Source organism: Nerophis ophidion, linkage group LG13 (genome assembly GCF_033978795.1).
Source record: "Nerophis ophidion isolate RoL-2023_Sa linkage group LG13, RoL_Noph_v1.0, whole genome shotgun sequence".
Classification (NCBI taxonomy): Eukaryota; Metazoa; Chordata; class Actinopteri; order Syngnathiformes; family Syngnathidae; genus Nerophis; species Nerophis ophidion.
This window is the reverse complement of record NC_084623.1, coordinates 41079076-41102665: the sequence shown is the minus strand read 5'-3', so window position 1 is coordinate 41102665 and position 23590 is coordinate 41079076. Positions and strand designations below refer to the sequence as shown.

Here is a 23590-nt window from a genome sequence, read left to right as displayed (position 1 = left end):
CCTGCTCACCCAGCCAAGACGCTGTGAAGCCTGTCAGCCTTGTACCCTCATCCACATCTCCTCCAGTCTCTTCAAACTGACTCCGGTGTGGCAGAGACCCAGCAGCTGGTCCCCATGGCCAAAAGGTTCCCGGGAGGCAGATCCAGAATTCAACAAAAAGGCACCGCAGAGGTCACGAAAGTGCCACCCCTTGTCACACAGTCCCAAAGGGTCCCGGACCAAAAGGCAAAAAAATATAAATAATAACATATGGAAACAAGAGGGAAACACAAAAGGATGACACAAGAGCACAGAGCTCCTGCCAACAGCAACCACTACAGCAGAGCATATATATATATATATATATATATATATATATATATATATATATATATATATATATATATATATATATATGTATATATATATATATATATATGGACAAAGCCTTTTAATAAGCCTTTTCTAACATTCTACATTACAAAATAATAAAAGTATGTATTATGTATGCTGATATTGCACCGGATCAATATCGCGATCGGCCAATAAAGGCTTATACAAAGTTTCCAAGTTATCTTTAGGTATTTACTTTTTTACCTCAGCATATAGCAAATCTAGTAATAAGTAGGGGTGTCCCGATCCAATATCAGCAAAAAAACAAGTATCAGTTGATACAGGCTTGATTATAAAAGCTCCGATACAAGCAGTCCTGCAGCGTGTTTGCTTGTGCAAAGTTGGACAGCCAGTTAAGAGCTAAATATCCTCGAATAAACACACAAGATTGGTTGTTTCTTGTATTTTAGTCAAGTCATTTACAAAAAGTAAACATGGTATGCTATAGACTACTTGGAGGGGGGGGGGGGCTATCTCAGCTGCATTTGGACGGAAGGCGGCGTACACCCTGGACAAGTTGCCACCTCATCACACGGCCAACATAGATAGATGGACAACATTCACACGCTATAATCAATATATTACTTACAGATATAAAGTTCCCATAGCAGAAGCATATTTGAAAGTATCCAGTAACAAACGTGTCCGCATCATTCAACTAACTTAACAAGCAATTGTGGCCAGTGGGTGTCACCAATGAAACAATTACCATTCCACTTTAACTTAAAAACAGCATAAGATTATTCCAGAAAATTATAATAAATGTATGGGGTTTTTTTGTATTCCTACTATTTTTCTCAGTTTGAGTAATTTCACTTGATCAAACCTTTTCTAATATTCAACACTACACAATAATAAAAGTATATACGCTAATATTGATGCTGATATCGTATGCCAGTGTTTTTCAACCACTATGCCGCGGGAAATTATGCAACCTTTTTTTTTTTCAAAATAAATAATTAGAATAATGTGCAGTTGTCTAGTGCCTGTGCTGTGTAGAGCTTGGCAGAGTAACCATGTAATACTGCATATCAGTAGGTGGCAGCAGGTAGTTCTTTGCTTTGTAGTTTCAGAACGCATCGAGGATGGTTTGTCGTGATCCGAATAAGCAGAGCAGAGCAGGAGACAGCGTGAAGGTAAAAAGGTATGTAAAGCTTAAACCAAAAATGAACAAAAGGCAAGTCCCGCTAGGAAAAGGCACCGAAGCATAGGGAAGGCTATGCAAAACAAAAGTAAAACTGAACTGGCTACAAAGTGAACAAAAACAGAATGCTGGACGTCAGCAAAAACTTACCGCATGTCGAGACGGTGTCCACAAAGTACATCCGTACATGACATGACAATCAACAATGTCTCTACAAAGAAGGATAGCGTACACACAACTTAAATAGTCTTTATTGCGAAAACAAAGCAGGTACGGGCAATGACACTCCAAGGAAGGCATGAAGCTGCTACAGGAATACACCAACAAAACAGGAAGGGTCACCAAAATGACAGTGCAAGACAGCAACTAAAGCACTACACACAGGACACAACAACAAACTCAAAATACGGCATAACAACCTGGTGGAGTTTCATTTTTTAACGTTTTCTGGTGGTGGTGGTGTGCCTCTGTATTTTTTTATGAAAAAGGTGGAAAAACACTGTCGTATGTAATCAGTATTGGAATCGGCCAAAATTCAAAGCTCTAATATTGGTATTGTATCGGGAGTGAAAACGTATTGGGTCCCCCCCAGAGGTGGGTAGTAACGCGCTACATTTACTCAGTTACATCTACTTTAGTAACTTTTGGGATAAATTGTACTTCTAAGAGTAGTTTTAATGCAACATGCTTTTACTTTTACTTGAGTATATTTATAGAGAAACAAACGCTACTTTTACCCCGCTCTATTTATCTACATTCAGCTCGCTACTCGCTACAGATTTTTATCGATCGTTCATGCACGTTTGTTTTGTTTTGTCAGACAGACTTTCAAAGTAGGATCTATCACATGCCTGCGTTTCACCAATCAAATGCATTCACTGGTGACGTTTGACTCCTTTTCACCAATCAAACAGAGCCAGGCGGTCACATGATTAACTGCACATTATTTATTTTTTTATAAACCTGTATTTATAAATTTCAACATTTACAAACGGTTGAAATTAATAATCAAAGTAAGTACAAAACAGTATAAAAACCGTACAAAACAGCGCCAGGGGTTGTAAATTCAAAGTAACTCAAATAAAATGCAATATATATATATATATATATATATATATATATATATATATATATATATATATATATATATATATATATATATATATATATGTATATATATATATATATATATATATATATATATATATATATATATATATATATATATAAAATAAACAAAGCGCAAAGCCATAGGCTCACTCAATCTCAGTAAATAATTTAAATTTGGAACACAGCATCATCGTTTTCACAGCTTTTTGGTTATTAGAGGTAAAGTGTTTTAATGTAGAGTTCTAAATCTTTTTAAAGGCACAAAAAACAGGTCGGGTATTGAGAAACGTACATTTATGGATATACAACTTAGCCAATAGTATAATGAGGTTGTAAAGGTAAAATTCATTTTCAATTTTTTTTTCAGTACTGAGTAAAACCAAATATATATTAATTAATATATAATATTGTTTTAGTTGCTTAAGAGATATTCCTGGCTCTGAATTTGTTCATTGCTATTTTTATGTTTTTGTGCATTACTTGTTGCCGTCATTAAACGGACAGATTACTCATCAGTTACTCAGTACTTGAGTAGTTTTTTCACAACATACTTTTTACTTTTACTCAAGTAAATATTTGGGTGACTACTCCTTACTTTTACTTGAGTAATAAATGTCTAAAGTAACAGTACTCTTACTTGAGTACAATTTCTGGCTACTCTACCCACCTCTGGTCCCCCCTAATTTTTACCTCAGCAAATAGCTAATATATTGATAAGCAAAGTTAATACACAGGGAAAATGTTTATGCTCGACAAAGATCCTCTCTTTAACAGGGGCACTATGTTGTCTTCAAAGACCTATTGCATCCATCCATCCATTTTTCTACCGCTTTTTCCCTTTGGGGTTGCGGGGGGCGCTGGTGCCTATCTCAAAACATCCTATATCCTATATATGACACAAGGACTAGTCAAAGATCCTCCATATGACAAAAGTGCTCTGGTGTTTTTCAGGGATTTGATCTAAAAATGTCAGTCACTGCTAAGTTTTAACTGAAGTCACAGGTCGTGATTCATGGGTCGGATTTGACCGACAGTTAAGTTACAGTAATGTTTTGATCAATTAATGACAATGTGGCATCTTTGTTCTACACAGGCAGCCTTCAGAGAGGCCATCATTGATCTTTGAGAGTTGGCGTTTAATAACAAGTGATATATCGTCCAGTGATTCTGAAAGCTGTGATTAATGAGCTGATGAATCCATGATTTGAATTGGCTTATTGACAGTCTTAACATATGTTCTTTATTTGGGTAAGCCCCTTCTCACTCCCCTAGGCTGGAAACCTTCAACACCACCAAATCATACACATTTGTATGCACACATGCGCACACACTTACACAAATGAGATACTTTATTGCAGGGGTCACCAACCTTTTTGAAACCAAGAGCTACTTCTTGGTTACGGATTAATGCGAAGGTCTACCAACCAGTTTGATACACACTTAAATAAATTGCCAGAAATAGCCAATTTGCTCAATTTCCCTTTAATAAATAAATCCATATACATATAAAAATGGGTATTTCTGTCTGTCATTCCGTCGTACATTTTTTTTCCTTTTTCGGAAGGTTTTTTGTAGAGAGTAAATGATGGAAAAAAAAAAAACACTTAATTGAACGGTTGAAAAGAGGAGAAAACACGAAAAAAATTGAAAATTAAATTTCGAAACATGGTTTATCTTCAATTTCGACTCTTTAAAATTCAAAATTCAACCGAAAAATATGAAGAGAAAAACTAGCTAATTCGAATCTTTTTAAAAAAATTTAAAAAAGAATTTATGGAACATCATTAGAGTTTTTTCCTGATTAAGATTAATTTTACAATTTTGATGACATGTTTTAAATAGGTTAAAATCCAATCTGCACTTTGTTGGAATGTATAACAATTTGGACCAAGCTATATTTCTAACAAAGACAAAAATTATTTCTTCTAGATTTTCCAGAACAAAAAATTTAAAAGAAATTCAAAAGACTTTGAAATAGGATTTAAATTTGATTCTACAGATTTTTTAGATTTGCCAGAATATTTTTTTTTAATTTTCGATCATAAATTTGAAAAAATATTTCACAAATATTCTTTGTCCCAAAAATAGAAGCTAAAATGAAGAATTAAATTAAAGTGTATTTATTATTCTTTACAATTGAACATGGATTTAAAATGTCAGGAAAGAAGAAGAAGGAATTTAAAAGGTAAAAAGGTATGTGTGTTTAAAAATCCTAAAATCATTTTCAAGGTTGTATTTTTTCTCTAAAATTGTCTTTCTGAAAGTTATAAGAAGCAAAGTAAAAAAATAAATGAATTCATTTAAACAAGTGAAGAACAAGTCTTTAAAATATTTTCTGGGATTTTCAAATTCTATTTGAGTTTTGTCTCTCTTAGAATTAAAAATGTTGAGCAAAGTGAGACCAGCATGCTAATGAATAAATAATATTTAAAAAACAGAGGCAGCTCACTGGTAAGTTCTGCTATTTGAGCTATTTTTAGAACAGGCCAGCGGGCTACTCATCAGGTCCTTACGGGCTACCTGGTGCCCGCGGGCATTGCGTTGGTGACCCCTGCTTTATTGTATAAAAAATATATATTATACAAGGTTTTAGGTAAGAGCTGTAGACATTTGATTATCTGGTAGAATAGTGTTTTACAGATAAGAAGATTCTACCAACTAAGAGATGATTGTTTTGCTTAGTTTGCTTTGAACCTCCATGCATTATAGCTTTGCCAAAGCTTGTTGTATATATTTTTCCTTGATGGTCGCACTATCCATCCATCCATCCATTTTCTACCGCTTGTCCCTAAGTTTTAGTTAAATATTTTTACCTGCATTTCACGGCTGTCACTGCATCCTGGGGTCCAGAGCAACAACATCCGACACAACCATGACAACTTCCAAGCTCTGCTACAATGAAACATTTATTTCTTATACAGCGCTTTTCTCTAAAGACTCAAAGCGCTTTACATTGTGAAACCCATTATCTTTTTCTTTAAGCTACATTTAAACCAGAGTGGGTGGCATCGGGAGCAGGTGGGTGAAGTGTCTTGCCCAAGGACACAACGGCAGTGACGAGGATGGAAGAAGCGGGGATCGAACCTGGAACCTCCAGGTTGCTGGCACGGCTGCTGTACCAACCAAGCAACGCCAACATAAGGTTTGTTCATTTCTAGTGTTTAACACGTTGACCAATAGATAAACAATTGAAGAGAAAATAGACTTAATTAAATAAAGACGTATTTTACAGGAGAAAAACATTGTATAATGTATAATTAAATGCAGAAAGTAGACTTAGGTAGGAAATAAATTCTTCTTCTTCCATGTAAAAATAAACATATGCCTTGTGATCCCAATGGGGCCCTATTTGTGTGAAGAAGCACATGTAAAATGTCAATGAATGAATGACAGGGCACTTAATATGAAATGTTACTTTTACTTTTACTTTATTCCCACCCACTTCATGCTCCATCCCTGATAGGACTTATAGTGGTAAAATTTCCCCACTTTATGTTTTAACAAAGTTGCATATTTCATTTTGCACAAAAAAACAAACAATTAACCAAACTTATTTCCAATAGTTTTTTTTTTTTCAGTACAAACAGGCATTACATTAAATTCAATTTCGATTAAAGAAGGTATAAAAACTCTTTCACATTAATAAAAAAACATTTGTAATGTTGAGGAAAGTGGTCTTTTAAATCAAATTCTAGCTATTTGAGGCATGCGTTTGTCATTAACTAGTTTGACATAAACTTTTACATACGGCGGGGGAAGGAGACGACACAACAGCAACAATCAGTTCAATATGTATATTGAACCTGGTGATGAATTGTTGGGGTGTGTATGCCACTCTAAGTGAATGGTGCAAGACGATGTGTAGATTTAATAATGTAAATGTTAGCAGAGTTTGTTGTATGTGCGTGTTGGATGAATCCTTCGTCAGACCGAAGGGGCAAGGCGAGAAGGAAGTCTGTGGACAAACAAGCGGTCGGGGGCTGGAGAGAAGCAACGAGGTCCGTGTCCAAGCAGGGGTCGAGGATCAAAGGAGGCAGTCCGGAATCCAGAAGGAAATCGAGGCACACCGCTCGATCACGGGAAACAGGAGAAGCACAGTGGGGAACACGAAATACATAAGACATGGGAACAGGGAAGTCCCATAGAGAGAGCAAGTACATACACAGGAGGGAAGCCAGAGATGGGAAGCTTACTACTAGGAGTGAACTACGTTCCGGCACTGGATCTTCATGTTCTTTATGCTGTCCATCTTCATGAGTGACACAGTGCGCTGATTACTGATTGCCTGCAGCTTTGCCAGCGTGAGCAGGGGCGTGTCCCGGCGCGCTTCCTGCGTAGGTGCCAGTCGATCTTGCAGCAGAAGGTATAAGGGATTGCAAATGCACCCTGACACAAACAATTAAATAAATGTGATCAGGTTCTGAAAGTATTTTAAATGGGGGGTGGGGGGGTGAAAAGCCTTAATGCCGCCATACAATATCGTTCAAAGCCTGCTTCGAAAAGCTGTGTACTCCAAAATGTGTTCCTTGTAGCCACTAATCCTTCCTCATTTTGAATAATAAAAAAAAAATCTGCACAAATAGTTGTATTCATTTTTGTTTCGTAGGTTTAAATATTTCATATGCTGTGTTCTTGAGTCAATGGTGCTGATCAATTTGAATTCATTATTATTTATTGCGTTTATTTTGTGTTATTTTTCAGTATCAAATGGTTCAAGTGGGTCAAACAATGTTTACAGTTTCAATAAGGTGTACAATTTTTTTCTTTAATTTCCGGCAAATTGATGCAAAGTAAATATTTTCTGTTAGGGACTAAAAAAACATTTTAACAGCGTTATTCTTTGTTGTAAGTTGATCTATATTCATTTATTTGTTCTTGTTTGTTTTCTTTAATGTTAATAAAAATAGAATGTTATGCAGAGGTGCGCCTATAAAATTATCATATACAAGTGATTCTCAAACTGTGCTATGGGCTCCATCTAGTGGTACACCAAAGAATCATCTAAGTAAATATTCAAACACAGTGTTACTCTTCAAACTGTGTGTACATGTTCAGTGGCTAAAAATATTGTATATACTTGTTAATTAAAACCTTTGCCTTATCCCCACATCTGCGCTCCCCTCACAGGTTTCTCATTGTATCCCATTGGGTTGATTTTTTCTTGCCCTGACATGGGATCCGAGCTGAGGATGTCATTGTGGCTTGTGCAGCCCTCTAAGACACTTGTGATTAAGGGCTATATAAATAAACTTTGATTGAGTAATTGATTGATTGATTGATTGATTGATTGATTGATTGATTGATTGATTGATTGATTGATTGATTGATTGATTGATTGATTGAACAAACAAGTAATTAAATGAAATATTTAAAAAAAAAGTAAAAAGGTTTTATTATTTTTTATACCATATGACAGGGGACCCCAAACTTTTTGACTTGGGGGCCGCATTGGGGACTGGGCTGTATATATATATATATATATATATATATATATATATATATATATATATATATATATATATATATATACAGTGGGGCAAAAAAGTATTTAGTCAGCCACCAATTGTGCAAGTTCTTCCACTCAAAATGATGACAGAGGTCTGTAATTTTCATCATAGGTACACTTCAACTGTGAGAGACAGAATGTGAAAAAAAAATCCAGGAATTCACATTGTAGGAATTTTAAAGAATATATTTGTAAATTATGGTGGAAAATAAGTATTTGGTCAACCATTCAAAGCTCTCACTGATGGAAGGAGGTTTTGGCTCAAAATCTCACGATACATGGCCCAATTGATTATTTCCTTAACACGGATCAATCGCCCTGTCCCCTTGGCAGAAAAACAGCCCCAAAGCATGATTTTTCACCATAATTTACAAATAAATTCTTTAAAATTCCTACAATGTGAATTCCTGGATTTTTTTTCACATTCTGTCTCTCACAGTTGAAGTGTACCTATGATGAAAATTACAGACCTCTGTCATCATTTTAAGTGGGAGAACTTGCACAATCGGTGACTGACTAAATACTTTTTTGACCCACTGTATATATATATATATATATATATATATATATATATATATATATATATATATATATATATATATATTCCTCGCGCACTAATTGACTGAAAGAGTGCGCACTTGCGACGTGCTCGCCCGACACTGCGGTGTGTGAGCGCAATGATGTTACGTTATCGATGAGAAAATGCATTTTTAGACAATATGATATGCCTGAGCGGCTACGAGACACCGAGAGTAACAAGGTGGTGGTAAAGGGATTAGAAAGGACAGATTTTAAAAATAATAATTGGAATTACAATTTTTTTTTTTAACTTGGGACTTCCCGCGGGCCGGATTTTGGACGCTGGCGGGCCGCATACGGCTCGCGGGCCGTAGTTTGGGGACCACTGCCATATGATATAGTGTGAAAATCGAATTGAATCGAGAATTGATTCTGAATCGTATCGTCACCCCAAGAATCAAAATTTAATCGTGAGTTGTAAGATTCATTTCCTCGATGTTAAGCATTACCTTTTTTTTCTTTCCTGCAACTACCTCAAATAAGTACATTTGCACATGATGAATATAAAACTATTAATAAAAATAATACATAAAAAATAGCCAACCTCCGCTTTAGATTTTCCATTTTATTCAGTTTTAAAGAATGCACATAACCATAATTAGTGCGGTGTTGAAACGTAACATTGAAAGAATTCCCAAGAAAACTGGTAGAAGCAATTTGTTGTTATTTCCATCTTTCCACACTCAGATTGGAAGCTAATAATGTGGTACTCGCCGGTAAAGACAGGGCAACATTTAGGCTTGGGGCTAAATGAAACAGGAGTTAACAAGAAGTAGAACGTGTGTGCATGGCAGACTCACACTGAAAGGTCTTGGGGCCACATGCGTGCGCGCAGCTGTGACTGCGACATTATGTTTATTGTAATGGATGAGGAAGGTTTTGTGGTCCCCAGTGAGAAGTGCTAGATGTATAAAACCAGCTCGCCCTTCTGATGCTGCCGACACTATGCATCGTGCCCCCGGATTTGGAGGGTACCTGTTCTGATCAAACAGCACTGCTTTGCAAAGTCTATAATGAAAGGAAAGACGTTGCTATTAGAGAAAGAAACCAATAATTAACACTTCACAGAAAATGGCATCTCAGACACTGAATGGTAAGTATTTTGCAAGTAAAAAAAATTAGTTTTTTCACCCACATGCATTTTCCCTCTGTAGGTTCGCCGCTGCCTCCGAGCTGCAAATTGTCTCCAGTGTGTTGCACACATGGAACGTCTCTGTCGACCATTAAGGTCCCCCAAGTCAGCGGGGTCAGAGTTCAGCTGGAGATGCACGCACTTTGGCAGCAGTTCGACCAGCTCGGCACGGAGATGATAGTCACCAAAGCCGGAAGGTACGTACAATATTTCCTTGCCGCTTGTTTTTTGGGGGGTTTGTTTGAAATCTTTCATCCCCTCACGCTAGGAGGATGTTCCCAGCGTTCCAAGTGAAACTCTCAGGGATGGATCCTGCTGCGGAATATGTTCTGGTCATGGACTTTATCCCTGTTGATGACAAAAGATACAGGTAAGACTGAGACAGAGTGAGTCCTGAATATAATTTTCGGTGATGGAGAACATAAAAGAAACATGGGCCGATTCCATTTGCAAGAAATCAAATGTATAAATTAGAAGTGTCCCAATTCGGTATTGATATCGGTCCAATATCAGCAAAAAATCGCTGAGCAATCCAAAACAAGCAGTCCTGCAGTGCGTTTACTTGTACAAAGCAGGACAGCTAATAAACATCAAAATTAAATTAAATAGTACTTTATTTAAATGTCCTCCAATAAGCAAGGTTGGTCTTTTCTTGTATTTTAGTCAAGTCATTTACAAAAGATAAACATGGCAGGCTATAAGCTACTCAAAGTTAGCAGCTACATGAAAGCTAAGCTCACAATAGCACACAAGCTAGACATAAGCAATGAGTGTCCTTCATTGAAAAATAATGCAGCCTAAAATACAACATTTGTTCAAATAAACAAATAAGGAACACCGTATTTTCCCCACTATAAGGCGCACCAAAAAAACCTAAAATTTTCTCAAAAGCTGACAGTGCGCCTTATAATCCGGTGCGCCTTATATAAGGACCAATATTGAGCCACAACAGGTCTCGCAACTACGGGAAGCAGTCGCCGACTTCATTTTCCCCCGTAGGAGAAGAAGCGTGTGGTGCATGCTGGGATATATGACTGCTCCAGGCGTGCCGTTTTCATTTCCATTTGTGTGTTTATGTAAAGACCCCAAAATGGCTCCTATTGACATGATTTCAGGAAGGCAGGAATTGTCACTGAACTGCTAGACAACAGCAGTGACACTGACTCCATTAATGACGTCTTCTATGTAGAAGACTTCATATATCCCAGAATGCATGCACCGCGCGCTTTTTCTTCTACGGGGGAAAATGAAGTCGGCGGCTGCTTACCGTAGTTGCCAAACCTGTTGTGGCATGTTTAATACGGACACTGAAGAAGAAGAATTCGAGGGATTTGTGGATGAGGAATAACTTAATAAAGTGAGCTTTCCATGTTTATTTTGTGTGTTATGTTGTGTGACATTATCGTTTGAGCAACGTTGAGTTATTGATATATTGTTATTGCTTTGCACTATTTCGAGTGGTACTATATTGTGATTGCACAAACGTTTGATTTACCGTAACAGTATCAGACTGTTTTGTACGTGTTAATTGAATCAAGGAATAGTTCCCCTCCACTATGTGATATAAATGTTGCACTACATGTTATACCTTGCTGTTGTTAAAAGCAGAGGTGGGTAGTAACGCGCTACATTTACTCCGTTACATCTCCTTGAGTAACTTTTGGGATAAATTGTACTTCAAAGAGTAATTTTTATGCAACATACTTTTACTTTTACTTGAGTATATTTATAGAGAAGAAACGCTACTTTTACTCCACTCCATTTATGTACAATCAGTTCGTTACTCGCTACTTTTTATTAATCGATCTGTTAATGCACGCTTTGTTTGTTTTGATTTTGTCAGACACACATTCAAAGTAGGATCTACGCAAGCCTGCGTTTCACCAATCAAATGCAGTCACTGGTGACGTTGGACCAATCAAACAGAGCCAGGCGGTCACGTGACCGTCAGACGTCAAATCCGACCTAAAAAAGTTGAAAAACTTATTGGGGTGTTACCATTTAGTGGTCAATCGTGCAGAATATGTACTGTACTGTGCAATCTACTAATACAAGTTTCAATCAATCAATCAAAAGTGTGAAGGAAAAAAGACACTTTTTATTTCAACCGTACTTCCCGTCAAAAGACCAAGACTGATCGCACAGTTCCTGTCTTCACAATAAAAGTGCCGCTACATTGCGCCTGCGCTAACAAAATAAGAGTCACCGAAAGCCAGTGCAAACAAGCTAGCAAGCCACGGAGTTTGCCGCCAATGTATTTCTCGTAAAGTGTATAAAAATGAATATGGAAGCTGGACAAATAAGATGCCAAAAACCAACGACTTTCATGTGGTATTAGACAGAAAATAGGAACTTTTTTTCTCCTCATTTGAAAATGTGGACATTATCAGCACTATACTGTCTGATTCCAATCAATACAAGTCATCAGAATCAGGTAATACACCAACTTATATTCTTGTCTTCATGAAAGATAGGAATCTATATGTTAAACATGCATGTATATTCATTAAAACACCTTCAACATGTGAACAAAAACAACAAAATAAATTACTATAAATGATATACTGTATGTATATATATATATATATATATATATATATATATATATATATATATATATATATATATATATATATATATATATATATATATATGGCTTCACGGTGGAAGAGGGGTTAGTGCGTCTGCCTCACAATACGAAGGTCCTGCAGTCCTGGGTTCAAATCCAGGCTCGGGATCTTTCTGTGTGGAGTTTGCATGTTCTCCCCGTGAATGCGTGGGTTCCCTCCGGGTACTCCGGCTTCCTCCCACTTCCAAAGACATGCACCTGGGGATAGGTTGATTGGCAACACTAAATTGGCCCTAGTGTGTGAATGTGAGTGTGAATGTTGTCTGTCTATCTGTGTTGGCCCTGCGATGAGGTGGCGACTTGTCCAGGGTGTACCCCGCCTTCCGCCCGATTGTAGCTGAGATAGGCGCCAGCGCCCCCCCCCCCCCCGCGACCCCAAAAGGGAATAAGCGGTAGAAAATGGATGGATGGATGGATATATATATATGTTTATATATATACGTATGATATGTGTGTGTACGTATATATCAATCAATGTTTACTTATATAGCCCTAAATCACTAGTGTCTCAAAGGGCTGCACAAACCACTACGACATCCTCGGTTGGCCCACATAAGGGCAAGGAAAACTCACACCCAGTGGGACGTCGGTGACAATGATGACTATGAGAACCTTGGAGAGGAGGAAAGCAATGGATGTCGAGCGGGTCCAACATGATACTGTGAAAGTTCAATCCATAATGGATCCGAGGTAGATCACCTCGACTTGGTCATTTATTAAGTAATTGATTAACGTTGAAAAACTTATTGGGGTGTTACCATTTAGTGGTCAATTGTAGGGAATATGTACTGTACTGTGCAATCTACTAATAGAAGTTTCAATCAATCAATCAATGAATGCCTACTGAGCCTATGATGCTGTTAAGTTATTGTGGCTCAATTTGCCTTAATTTTTTATTTTAATGTATTATTATTTAATATATATCATTGTTTTAGTTGCTTAAGAGATATTCCTGGCTATGAATTTGCTCATTGCTATGTTTATATTTTTGTGCATTATTTGTTGCCGTAATCATTAAACAAACAGGTTACTCATCAGTTACTCAGTACTTGAGTAGTTTTTTCACAACATACTTTTTACTTTTACTCAAGTAAATATTTGGATGACCACTCCTTACTTTTACTTGAGTTATAAATCTCTAAAGTAGTAGTACTCTTACTTGAGTACATTTTCTGGCTACTCGACCCACCTCTGGTTAAAAGATAAACGAAATACCATGTCACTGACTTTACCTCGGGGAAAATAATAAAACAGCTGTTTATTCATTGAACGCTGGTTTGTAATCTATTAATAAAGTTTGACTGAACTATCCGACTGTTTTGTTGACATTCCCTTTAGCGCAGCTTCATCTAATGGATGCATAACGTAACCCTAGCCTCTACTGTAGCGCCTATTCTATGCGCCTATGTGGTGCGCCTTATATATGAACACAACTTTATAATCCGGTGCGCCTTTTAGTGCGGAAAATACGGTAATTATAGTTGCATATTATTTTTGCATACAAAGTCTCCAAGGTATAAGCATGTCAGAAAGTATCCAGTAACAAACGTGTCTGTGTCGAGAAATTTACTGCGTCGATAGCTCAACGTAACAGATTATTGTGGCCACTAAGTGTAGCTAAACACCAATTACCACCCTACTTCAACTTAAAGAAAAGATAAGTCGATTCCAGAAACTTAAAGGGGAATTTTGCCTATCTTTCACAATCATTATGAGAGACAAGAAGACAAAATCTCAGTGCATTCAGTCAATAGCAACTGCACTGTTTGGTTTGTCTTGGAAGATGTTTCGCCTCTCATCCGAGTAGGATTCATCAGTTCGTGCTCATAGACTTAGATTGGTCAGATCTAGTACAGCGGCTGGTGCCAAAACCCCAAATATTTATACTCCAAAAAAACAAAGGTGTGCCTGGGCAAGGATGGTTTTGCCCCATTATAGGGAGAAAAACAACTCTTTTGATGCAAACGAGCAATCCTAACTGTCAAAGCCAACGACAGTCGTTGAAGTGTAATTTCCCCTAGTTTGCATTGAGCTATTGTGTGGCAGAACTATCACTGTGGATGGACTACTACCAGTCCAAAATACCCCACGCTAACATTTCATTCAGTTGTAGACAAATGGCATAATTGGCATTCTGGTCACATTCTGAGACCAGAATGTTTCTAACTCCTGTTATTTGTTGGAGGCTAATTTGCAGAGTCTTTTAGGAATGGTTGAAAGGACAGTGTTGTATGTGGAGGACAGGTGTTGTCGCAAACCACCTCCTCTGTTCAGGGATGGTTTCTCAACCTGGACGTACAGTAGATGGCTTCCCCCACTCTTCTTTCGTACCATCTGTTCTCCCTGTCCAGAATCTGTACATTTTTGTTCTCAAAGAAGTGCTGTTACTCCCTGATGTGCAGGTAGACATCTGAGTCTTGGCCTGAATAGTTTGCCCGCCTATGCTGTGTGATGGGTCGGCTTAGTAGTTGTTTTTTTAATGATGAATGCACTGATTGGGGAAACAAAACTCACTACAATAAGGCGAAACAATCCTTGCCCAGGCACACCTCCTGGTTTAGGAGTATAAATATTTGGGGTTTTAGGCGAGATCTGACCAATCTAAGTCTATGAGCGTGAACTGATGAAGCCTACTCGGATGAGAGGTGAAACTTCTTCTAGGACAAACCAAACAGTCCAGTTGCGACCGATTGAATGCCCTAAAATTAAAAATAAAATTAATCTCTGCACAGTCATGATATCTAAATTATTTTTTATGTTATTTATTTTCGAAATGAAATGTTTTTGTTGAACATCTTAACATCAACATTAATATCATGAATCATTAATATATGAATGCCATATATTTCCAAATGTAATGCTAAAAGCTCACACATTACTTTCCGTCCTGTCATTTTCGGCTTGGAATCTCGTCATAAATGAAATTAAATTGTCTGGAATGGGTCAATACACATTAAGTAGTTCAATATTTGTGTTTTTAATTTTTGTGTTGAAAGAAGACAGGAATTTATGTTTATTTTGACGAGTGTGTGTGTCAGATATGCATTCCACAGCTCATCCTGGTTGGTGGCAGGTCGAGCAGACGTTGCAGCTCCGAGCCGTATGCACTTCCACCCGGACTCACCAGCTCGTGGGGCCCAGTGGATGAAGCAGACTGTGTCCTTTGACATGCTCAAACTCACAAACAACCTGCTGGATGACAACGGACATGTTAGTTCTGGCCTTTATGTGTGTAATGTTGACAAAATATATGTTAAATCGCCACATGTTCTCCCCTTCTCTGCCAGATGATACTGAATTCCATGCATCGATACCAGCCACGCTTGCATGTACTGTATGCAGACCCAGCCCGCGACAGTCATCTCAATGCCAATAGAAACTTTTGCTCCTTCTTCTTCCCTGAGACGCGGTTCATGGCAGTCACTGCCTATCAAAACCACAGGGTAGGGAATGAAAATATCAAAAAATATATATATATTACGAATTTTCTCAATCTAAGCTCTCTTTTTCTCAGATCACACAGCTGAAGATTGCCAGCAACCCGTTTGCCAAAGGCTTCAGAACAACAGAGACGCAGGATTGGTTCGTGAGAAAGAGTAGAATTCCAGAATAGTCCCGAATGGGGGTGTTATAGTACTGATACACATACATGTATTGTACTGTATGTCTGACATATTTTAATGATTTGTGTGGACACTTAGGGGGGACAAATCCAGGCCTCTTGGAGAGTGGTGTTCACCAGAAGACAGAGCTGACGACAGTGTCGGAAAACGAATAGCTGACCAGGGCTTAAAAGAGTCCCTTGGTAAGTGCTCTGTGTTTTTATTAGGGCTGACCATCCAACCTTATATGACACGACACAATATCATCACAACTCATACATACTTTTAATGTGAAATGTTAAAAAAAGCAAGTGAAATTACTCAAACAAAGAACAATGGCAGGTATGAAGAGCACTAACCTATTTACTGTATTATTAACCATCTGGTATGGACATATTCTGTCTTTAAGTTGAAGTGGTAATTGTTTTTTGGGGACACCATGTACTCATTCAGTTAAGCTCATGACCAAGTCAATTAAATGATGCGGACACGTTTGTTACTGGATATTTTTTAACACGCCTTGGAGACTTTGTATCTTTAAGTAAGATTCAGATCTGTCTGAGAGGTCCTTCTCTGTCAGGCTGGGGACGCCACCTCTTCTTTTGCCCCGCTTTACTGTGGTGTCCCCTAGGGATATATTTTAGGCCCCATCCTGTTTTCCTTATACATTCTCCCTCTTGGAGAGATTTTTAAGAAACATGGAGTGTTCTATCACTTTTATGCAGATGACTGCCAAATTTATATGCCAATTTCAAAAGGCCACGTCCCCCTGACACCCCTTCTTAACTGTCTATGCGACGTCAAGGCTTGGTTAGCCCAGAATTTTTTAATAATGAATGAGGGAAAAACGGAAATTTCAGTTTTTGGTCCGGCCCTCACTGACTTGGGACCATTGCAAAATTATGTGCGTCCCAAAGTCACCAGCCTTGGCGTCACTATAGACAGCGATTTTAAACTTGACAAACAAGTCAATGGCGTTTTAAAATCGTGTTTTTATCATCTTCGTCTTTTAGTAAAGGTAAAACCGTTTTTAACTTTTAACCTTTTTGAACCAGTAGTGCATGCTTTTATTTCAAGTCGTCTGGACTACTGCAATGCACTTTATGCTGGCATTAGCCAAAAAGCTCTCTCCCGTTTGCAATTAGTCCAGAACGCGGCAGCACGACCTTTAACAGGGGCCAGGAAACGCCAGCATATAACCCCAATTCTTCAGAGTTTGCACTGGCTCCCTGTTCATTTTAGAATTGATTTTAAAACATTGCTGTTTGTTTTTAAATCTTTACATGGACTGGCACCTCAATATATCTCTTAAAACCAGGGGAGACAGGGCCTTCTCTGTGGTCGACCCTAAGCTCTGGAACACTCTGCCCCTCCATGTTCAAACTGCTTCCACAGTGGAGTGTTTTAAGTCTCGTCTTAAGACCCACTTTTATTCTTTGGCTTTTAACACTACGTGAGTTGTGTGGTCCTCTGTCCTCTGTTGTCCTCTGTGTTTTTTATACATTTTGATTTCTATTTTACTGTTTTAATTGCTTTTACCCTTTAAAATTGTTTTAATCATATTTATTTTATATTGTTTTAATATTGGTTTCATATTTATTTATTTTTTGTTTTCATTCAGTCATTGGTGGAGCATAATATTGTTTTTAATATTGTTTTTAACATGGCTGTGCAGCACTTTGGAAACGTTCTTGTTGTTTAAATGTGCTATATAAATAAAGTGGATTGGATTGGATAAGTAATATACAACCATATTATTTGATACTTATATATTTTGACAAATGTCCTGTTATAGACTGTAATATTTTTCAATTAATATGTCTAGCTATTGTGTCCTTAGCTGTTGTGTATCTGCCAGCTCCTAATAGCCCATAGTCCAACTAATTTACCTTTTGTCACTGACTTTACCAAAAAAACAAGAAAAGACCAACCTTATCTGCATATTGGAGGCGCTGCGGCACTGCTTAAATCGGAGCGCTTAAATCGGAGGTTTTAGATGCAAGCTGATACAACTCGATAATTATTTTGTTATTATTCAGCGTTTTTTGCTGATATTTCGAAATATCAGATTTGATATGAAAATTCCATGCTTTTAAGTCGACGTAGACACACATGATCAACAGCTTTTCATCAAATTCTTTATAATGACAAATGTTGTCTTTTAGACTGCAATATTGTCCAATTAAGGACACTTAGTACGTATTTCTAGCTTGTGTGCTATTGTGTACTTAGCTGTTGTGTAGCTGCTAACTCCTATTAGACTATAGCCTACCATGTTTTATACTTTGCATGCCATTCAATACAAGTTTCACTGGAAAATGCTAAAAATTAAAAATGATGCAATCATAAGTCTGCCAAGAATGTAGCCAAACTCCCACAGGTGCCAGACATGAGATAACTTACAGCATTAAAGAGCAAACGATTTTTATTGCCAAGTGTTTTTTCTAGACATCCTCCTTATGTGTCTAAAGACGGATGTTTCTCGGATATAGTTTTTCTTGTGGCTTTGCTAGCGTCTGTTTTTTTCTGTCAATTTGCAGCATTTCTCTTGTGTTTTAGTCAGTTTTGCATGTTTCTTTTGCATTTTTTTTTTTAACTCTGCAGCATTAATGTGATTCAAGCATTTTTAATTTACAAAATCTTACAGTTTCATTGTTTTATGGTATTATGTCTTGTGTTCTTGTTAGTGATTCTTTCCAAAAGGTCAGACAAAAACCCATCTATCCATTTTCTACCGCTTGTCCCTTTTTGGGTGGTTGTGGGGGGCGCTGGTGCCTATCTCAGCTACAATCGGGCGAAAGGTGGGGTACACCCTGGACATGTCGCCACCTCATCACAGGGCCAACACAAAGATCCCGAGCCCGGGATTGAACCCAGGACTACTCAGGACCTTTGTATTGTGAGGCAGACGCACTAACCCCTCTGCCACCGTGCTGCCCCAGACTAAAACCAAAACCAACATTTTTTTTCCTATTGTTGGGATGTAACTGATATCACATCTGGCTCACGTCACGCCCAGCTAATACGCCTGGTGGTCAAGCTAGCTCTGTTTTATGTTTCTCATTTGCAAGAAATACATATCTAAAACAAATATTTTCCCCATGTCCCTTTAGGGGCGAAATACTGTTTCAATGGGTACTAAGCTCAGTTTAGCCTTTCTCGGAGAAAAAATGCCCTATGCTTGTCTTATTTCGGCAGTATGAATCGTTCAAATCGCGAAAAGGATAAACAATTCTTCAGAGTTTATCGAGAGGTATTCAAGAATAACGGAAGAGTGTGAGATTTTTTGAAAAAAGACGACGAAAGTGGCATGCAACCCAGTCCAAGGGAACCGAGTCTAAGAATGCACGAGTTTGCAGTGACCACTCCATTAGAGGGGAACATTATCACTGTTATGTCCTCAGTTTCACCTATATGCTTATTTAGGTGTCTTAATTTAATAATAATCAGGCAACACGTTTTAACTCAATGCCTCGGATCACTCCCGTTTATTAACAACCTCGAGAGTTCAACTCTCCCCCGCTCTCGTGACGTCACACACTGAACACAGGCTACGGTGGCTCGAACATGACAAAACAGTACCTGACATCCCTCCTTTCCTTAGAAATAAACTTCAGGTTATTTTCAATTGTCAACTATAAACATTAGGGAGTATTCAAAACATTTCTTATTAAACACATACTCAAATATTCTGTATGTCTTCTCTGTATTCTCAACCATGCATCAATTCACTAGTAACACACATTTCAGTCAACAAATATATCATACTGTAAACTTGCTTTGACCTTACTTTGAAGTTGTTAATTTCACATTACAACATCACACAATATTGTCACTAAACTTGACTCAAATATTTCTCCCTTTTCTTTTTTTTTTTTTTAAATGTTACTACTACATCACAAGACCGTAACAAGATAAAACTCTATGTCATCACATAGTCTGCCAGCTTCTGTGGCAACCGTATCTTCCTCGAAGGCCTTTGTGTGTCTTGGGTGTCATGGCTGGTGATACTCTGTTCTGCGCGTTGAGCAGGTTGTGTCTCTCTGTTTATTGTGCAGTCCTCAACATCCTGGGATGCATCCATTCTGGTGGGTGTATCATGAGAGTTGTTGTATCGTTTCACAAATGTTGTATTCCTTGTGTATCTGGCTCCCGTTGGAGACTCAACAACTACTTGGTTTCCTGATTTGCTCACCACCTTATGTGGCGTTGTGTGGAAAGGTGTGGTAAGTTTATCAGTCTTTCCTTGTCTCACCAGGACAGTGTCACCAACATTGACGTCTGAATATCTGGCTCTACGGCGTTCGTCTGCATAGATCTTGGATTGTCCTTTTTGTTCTGCGTCTCTGTGTCTGACTTCCAGATCAGCGTGTCCTGCTGCTGTGATGCTTGGCAACTTCCCTCTCATTTTTCGGTTGAAAAGCAACTCAGCGGGGCTCTTCCCCGTGGTTGTGTGATCGATGCTCCGGTATACTGTGACATATTTTCTGAGTTCTCGCCTCCAATCAAGTCCATCTGAAACAGCGATGCGAATCCTCTTCATCAGCGAAGCATTTTGACGTTCCACCTCACCGTTTGCTTGCGCCCATCCTGGTGTCGTTTTTAAGTGCTTAATGCCGTTGGTGTCACAGTACTCACTGAATTCCTCTGATTTAAACTGAGGGCCCTGATCTGACCTCAATGTGATGGGCAGTCCATGTCGACCGAAAATCGTCTCAAGACTATCTATCACCTTTGATGTAGTTGTGGATTTTAACACGTCATATTCATAATAACGGCTGTAGTAATCAACTACAACTAGAATTGATTCAGCTGTCGGTAGGGGTCCGAGTAGGTCGATTGCAACATCTTGCCAAGGCTCCTCCGGTAACTGTTTAGGGATCTATTCCATTGCATAGTTTGATTAGTTTGCTCGTATTTGCTTTTTGCAGGAATACTTAAGACTCTTTTGCACTCAGATGGTTCGCACGCTGAGAAACTAACACTGGTTTTCACTTCCGGGAAGAAGTCACGTGTCGGAATACAAGCAAATAGAAAATAATGGAAAGCCAAAAAACTGTAAAAACCGGGCTACCACTGCAAAAACCTTTATTGTTGTGATTTCAAACTATGTTTTTTTTTTTTTTTTTTAAAGAAATACCCTAAACAGAGTTTTTCTGAATTTCCAGGACAAGAGGCCTTGCATCTGGTGGAGCAGAGGGAACAGTTTTGCACCTACACGAACGCAGTGGTAGTCGACGTGGGAAGAAACAATGGCAACAGTATTTTAGTCCCAGCTTCCCTCCTCAGCACTTTACCTTCTTACTGGGAATGTACAGGGTCCACTTATGAGAGTAACAACCTGTTGTAGAGAAAGACAAGGTCTGTGATTGGACATATTCCTACATATTTGTGTTGCACTATAACACCGTATATATCAGACATATAAAGTCATCAAAAGATCTGACCATTACAATTGTACACAATAGTTACCCTAAACAAAACTAATGTGTTTAAAGTCTTGTCTTACTGAAAATGTATGCCACTCAATTGAAATCATTTCAGTCCTAATAAAAAAGCACACTGTAGTCTAAATCATGTTCCCAGTTTTTGACTTTTCTCTTATTTTATCTATCCATCCATCCATTTCTACCGCTTATTCCCTTTGGGTTCCCGGGGGGTGCTGGTGCCTATCTCAGCTACAATCGGGCGGAAGGTGGTGTACACCCTGGACAAGTCACCACCTAAGCGCAGGGCCAACACAGATAGACAGACAACATTCACACTCACATTCACACACTAGGGCCAATTTAGTGTTGCCAATCAACCTATCCCCAGGTGCATGTCTTTGGAGGTGGGAGGAAGCCGGAGTACTCGGAGGGAACCCACGCATTCACGGGGAGAACATGCAAACTCCACACAGAAAGATCCCGAGCCCGGGATTGAACCCTGACTACTCAGGACCTTCGTATTGTGAGGCAGACCCAATAACCCCTCTTCCACCGTGAAGCCCGTCTCTCTTATTTTAACTACTAAAAAATATACTGTTGTCTTAGTTTGTCTCTAGGCATGTGTGACTCAAGGAGTAAATGTCATAATGTATATTTTGGTATTGTCCAATACCAAGTAAATGCATGACCAGAATATACAAAATATTTTACGGAGAAAAGTAGAAACAATGTAATAATACATAAAAACACCTTAAAATTGTTTTCAGATAAGAGTTTTATTTCAATTCATTGTTATGCTTTAAGTTGCAAGCAAAAATTTGAGTTACAAGCATCTCCACCTTTATTTAGTGTAGCAAATGTCACGTTGAACCTAGTAAGATCTTTAAAAAAAAAAATCACTGGTCTTACTCACTGGCATTAGCTTATGGCTAGTGCTGATAAGAAATGGAGGGTATTCATTAAATGAAAAAATAAAGAAAAAAAAACAGAGTTTTATATATAAATATATATATTTTATGATATATGCATACATGCACACACACACACACACACACACACACACACACACACACACACACACATTTATATATACTGTATTTCCTTGAATTGAAGCCGGGGCGCTAATTAATTTAAAACCTCTTCTCACTCCTGCGCTTACCAAAGGCATGCGGTAAAAGTAAGCATGCGCTAAATATTTTAAAACCTCTTCTCACTCCTGCACTTACCAAAGGCCTGCAGTAAAAATTTGAGTGTGATGTAAGCTTGGACCTTAAATCCTACTGAATAGCTCTTAATCTTCTTCCCTTTGTGCAATTTCAAATTACCGGTATTGAAATCAGCCTCCTCCATTTTGAAAATGATGACAGGGGAAGTGTCACTCGTGACGTCACGAGTTTGACCAGGCGGTAATACTAAGCATGCGCTAATTATTTTGCGAAGCGAGTTTGACCTGGCAATAATTCAAGGCAGGCGCATACTATATGCCCTGCGGCAGCTCAAAGAAATACGGTATATATATATACACACACACACACACACACACATATATATATATATATATATATATATATATATATATATATATATATATATATATATGTATGTATATAAAATGTTTAAAAATCCCCTGAGGAGCAGGGAATCTCCTGCATAATCAGGGGATTTTATAAATTTTATAAAATCCCAGGGAAACCTGCGAAACAGGCTTGTAGGGATGATAAAACCTCCGTGTTTTTTCCTGACCTAGCGTATACACACACACACACACACACACACACACACACACACACACACACACACACACACACACACACACACATATATATATATATATATATATATATATATATATATACATATATATATATATATATGTGTGTGTGTGTCTGTGTGTGTGTGCGCGTGTGAATAACTATTATTTATTTAGTTATTTCGACCCCGAAAGGGACAAGCGGCAGTAAACGGATGAATGGATGGATTTATTTTATTTTATTAAATAGTGTCTATGAGAAACTAAAAAAAAAAAAATGTCTGTTTTTATTATCAGAGGCGTTTGAGGATTTAGATCAGTTACTATACTTTTATTT

The 23590-nt window shown here is 38.0% G+C and overlaps 1 protein-coding gene across 1 annotated transcript; it reads left to right on the top strand.

The window, feature by feature from the left end:
- Positions 1–9782: 9782 nt before the first annotated feature.
- LOC133564040 (T-box transcription factor TBX1-like) lies at positions 9783–21633 on the top strand. Its single transcript, XM_061918123.1, has 8 exons — positions 9783–9804; positions 9866–10040; positions 10112–10213; positions 15511–15682; positions 15760–15915; positions 15987–16054; positions 16174–16277; positions 21243–21633. The coding sequence occupies exons 1-8, from the start codon at positions 9783–9785 to the stop codon at positions 21422–21424; spliced, it is 981 nt and encodes a 326-aa protein (XP_061774107.1). The 3' UTR covers positions 21425–21633.
- Positions 21634–23590: the final 1957 nt, after the last annotated feature.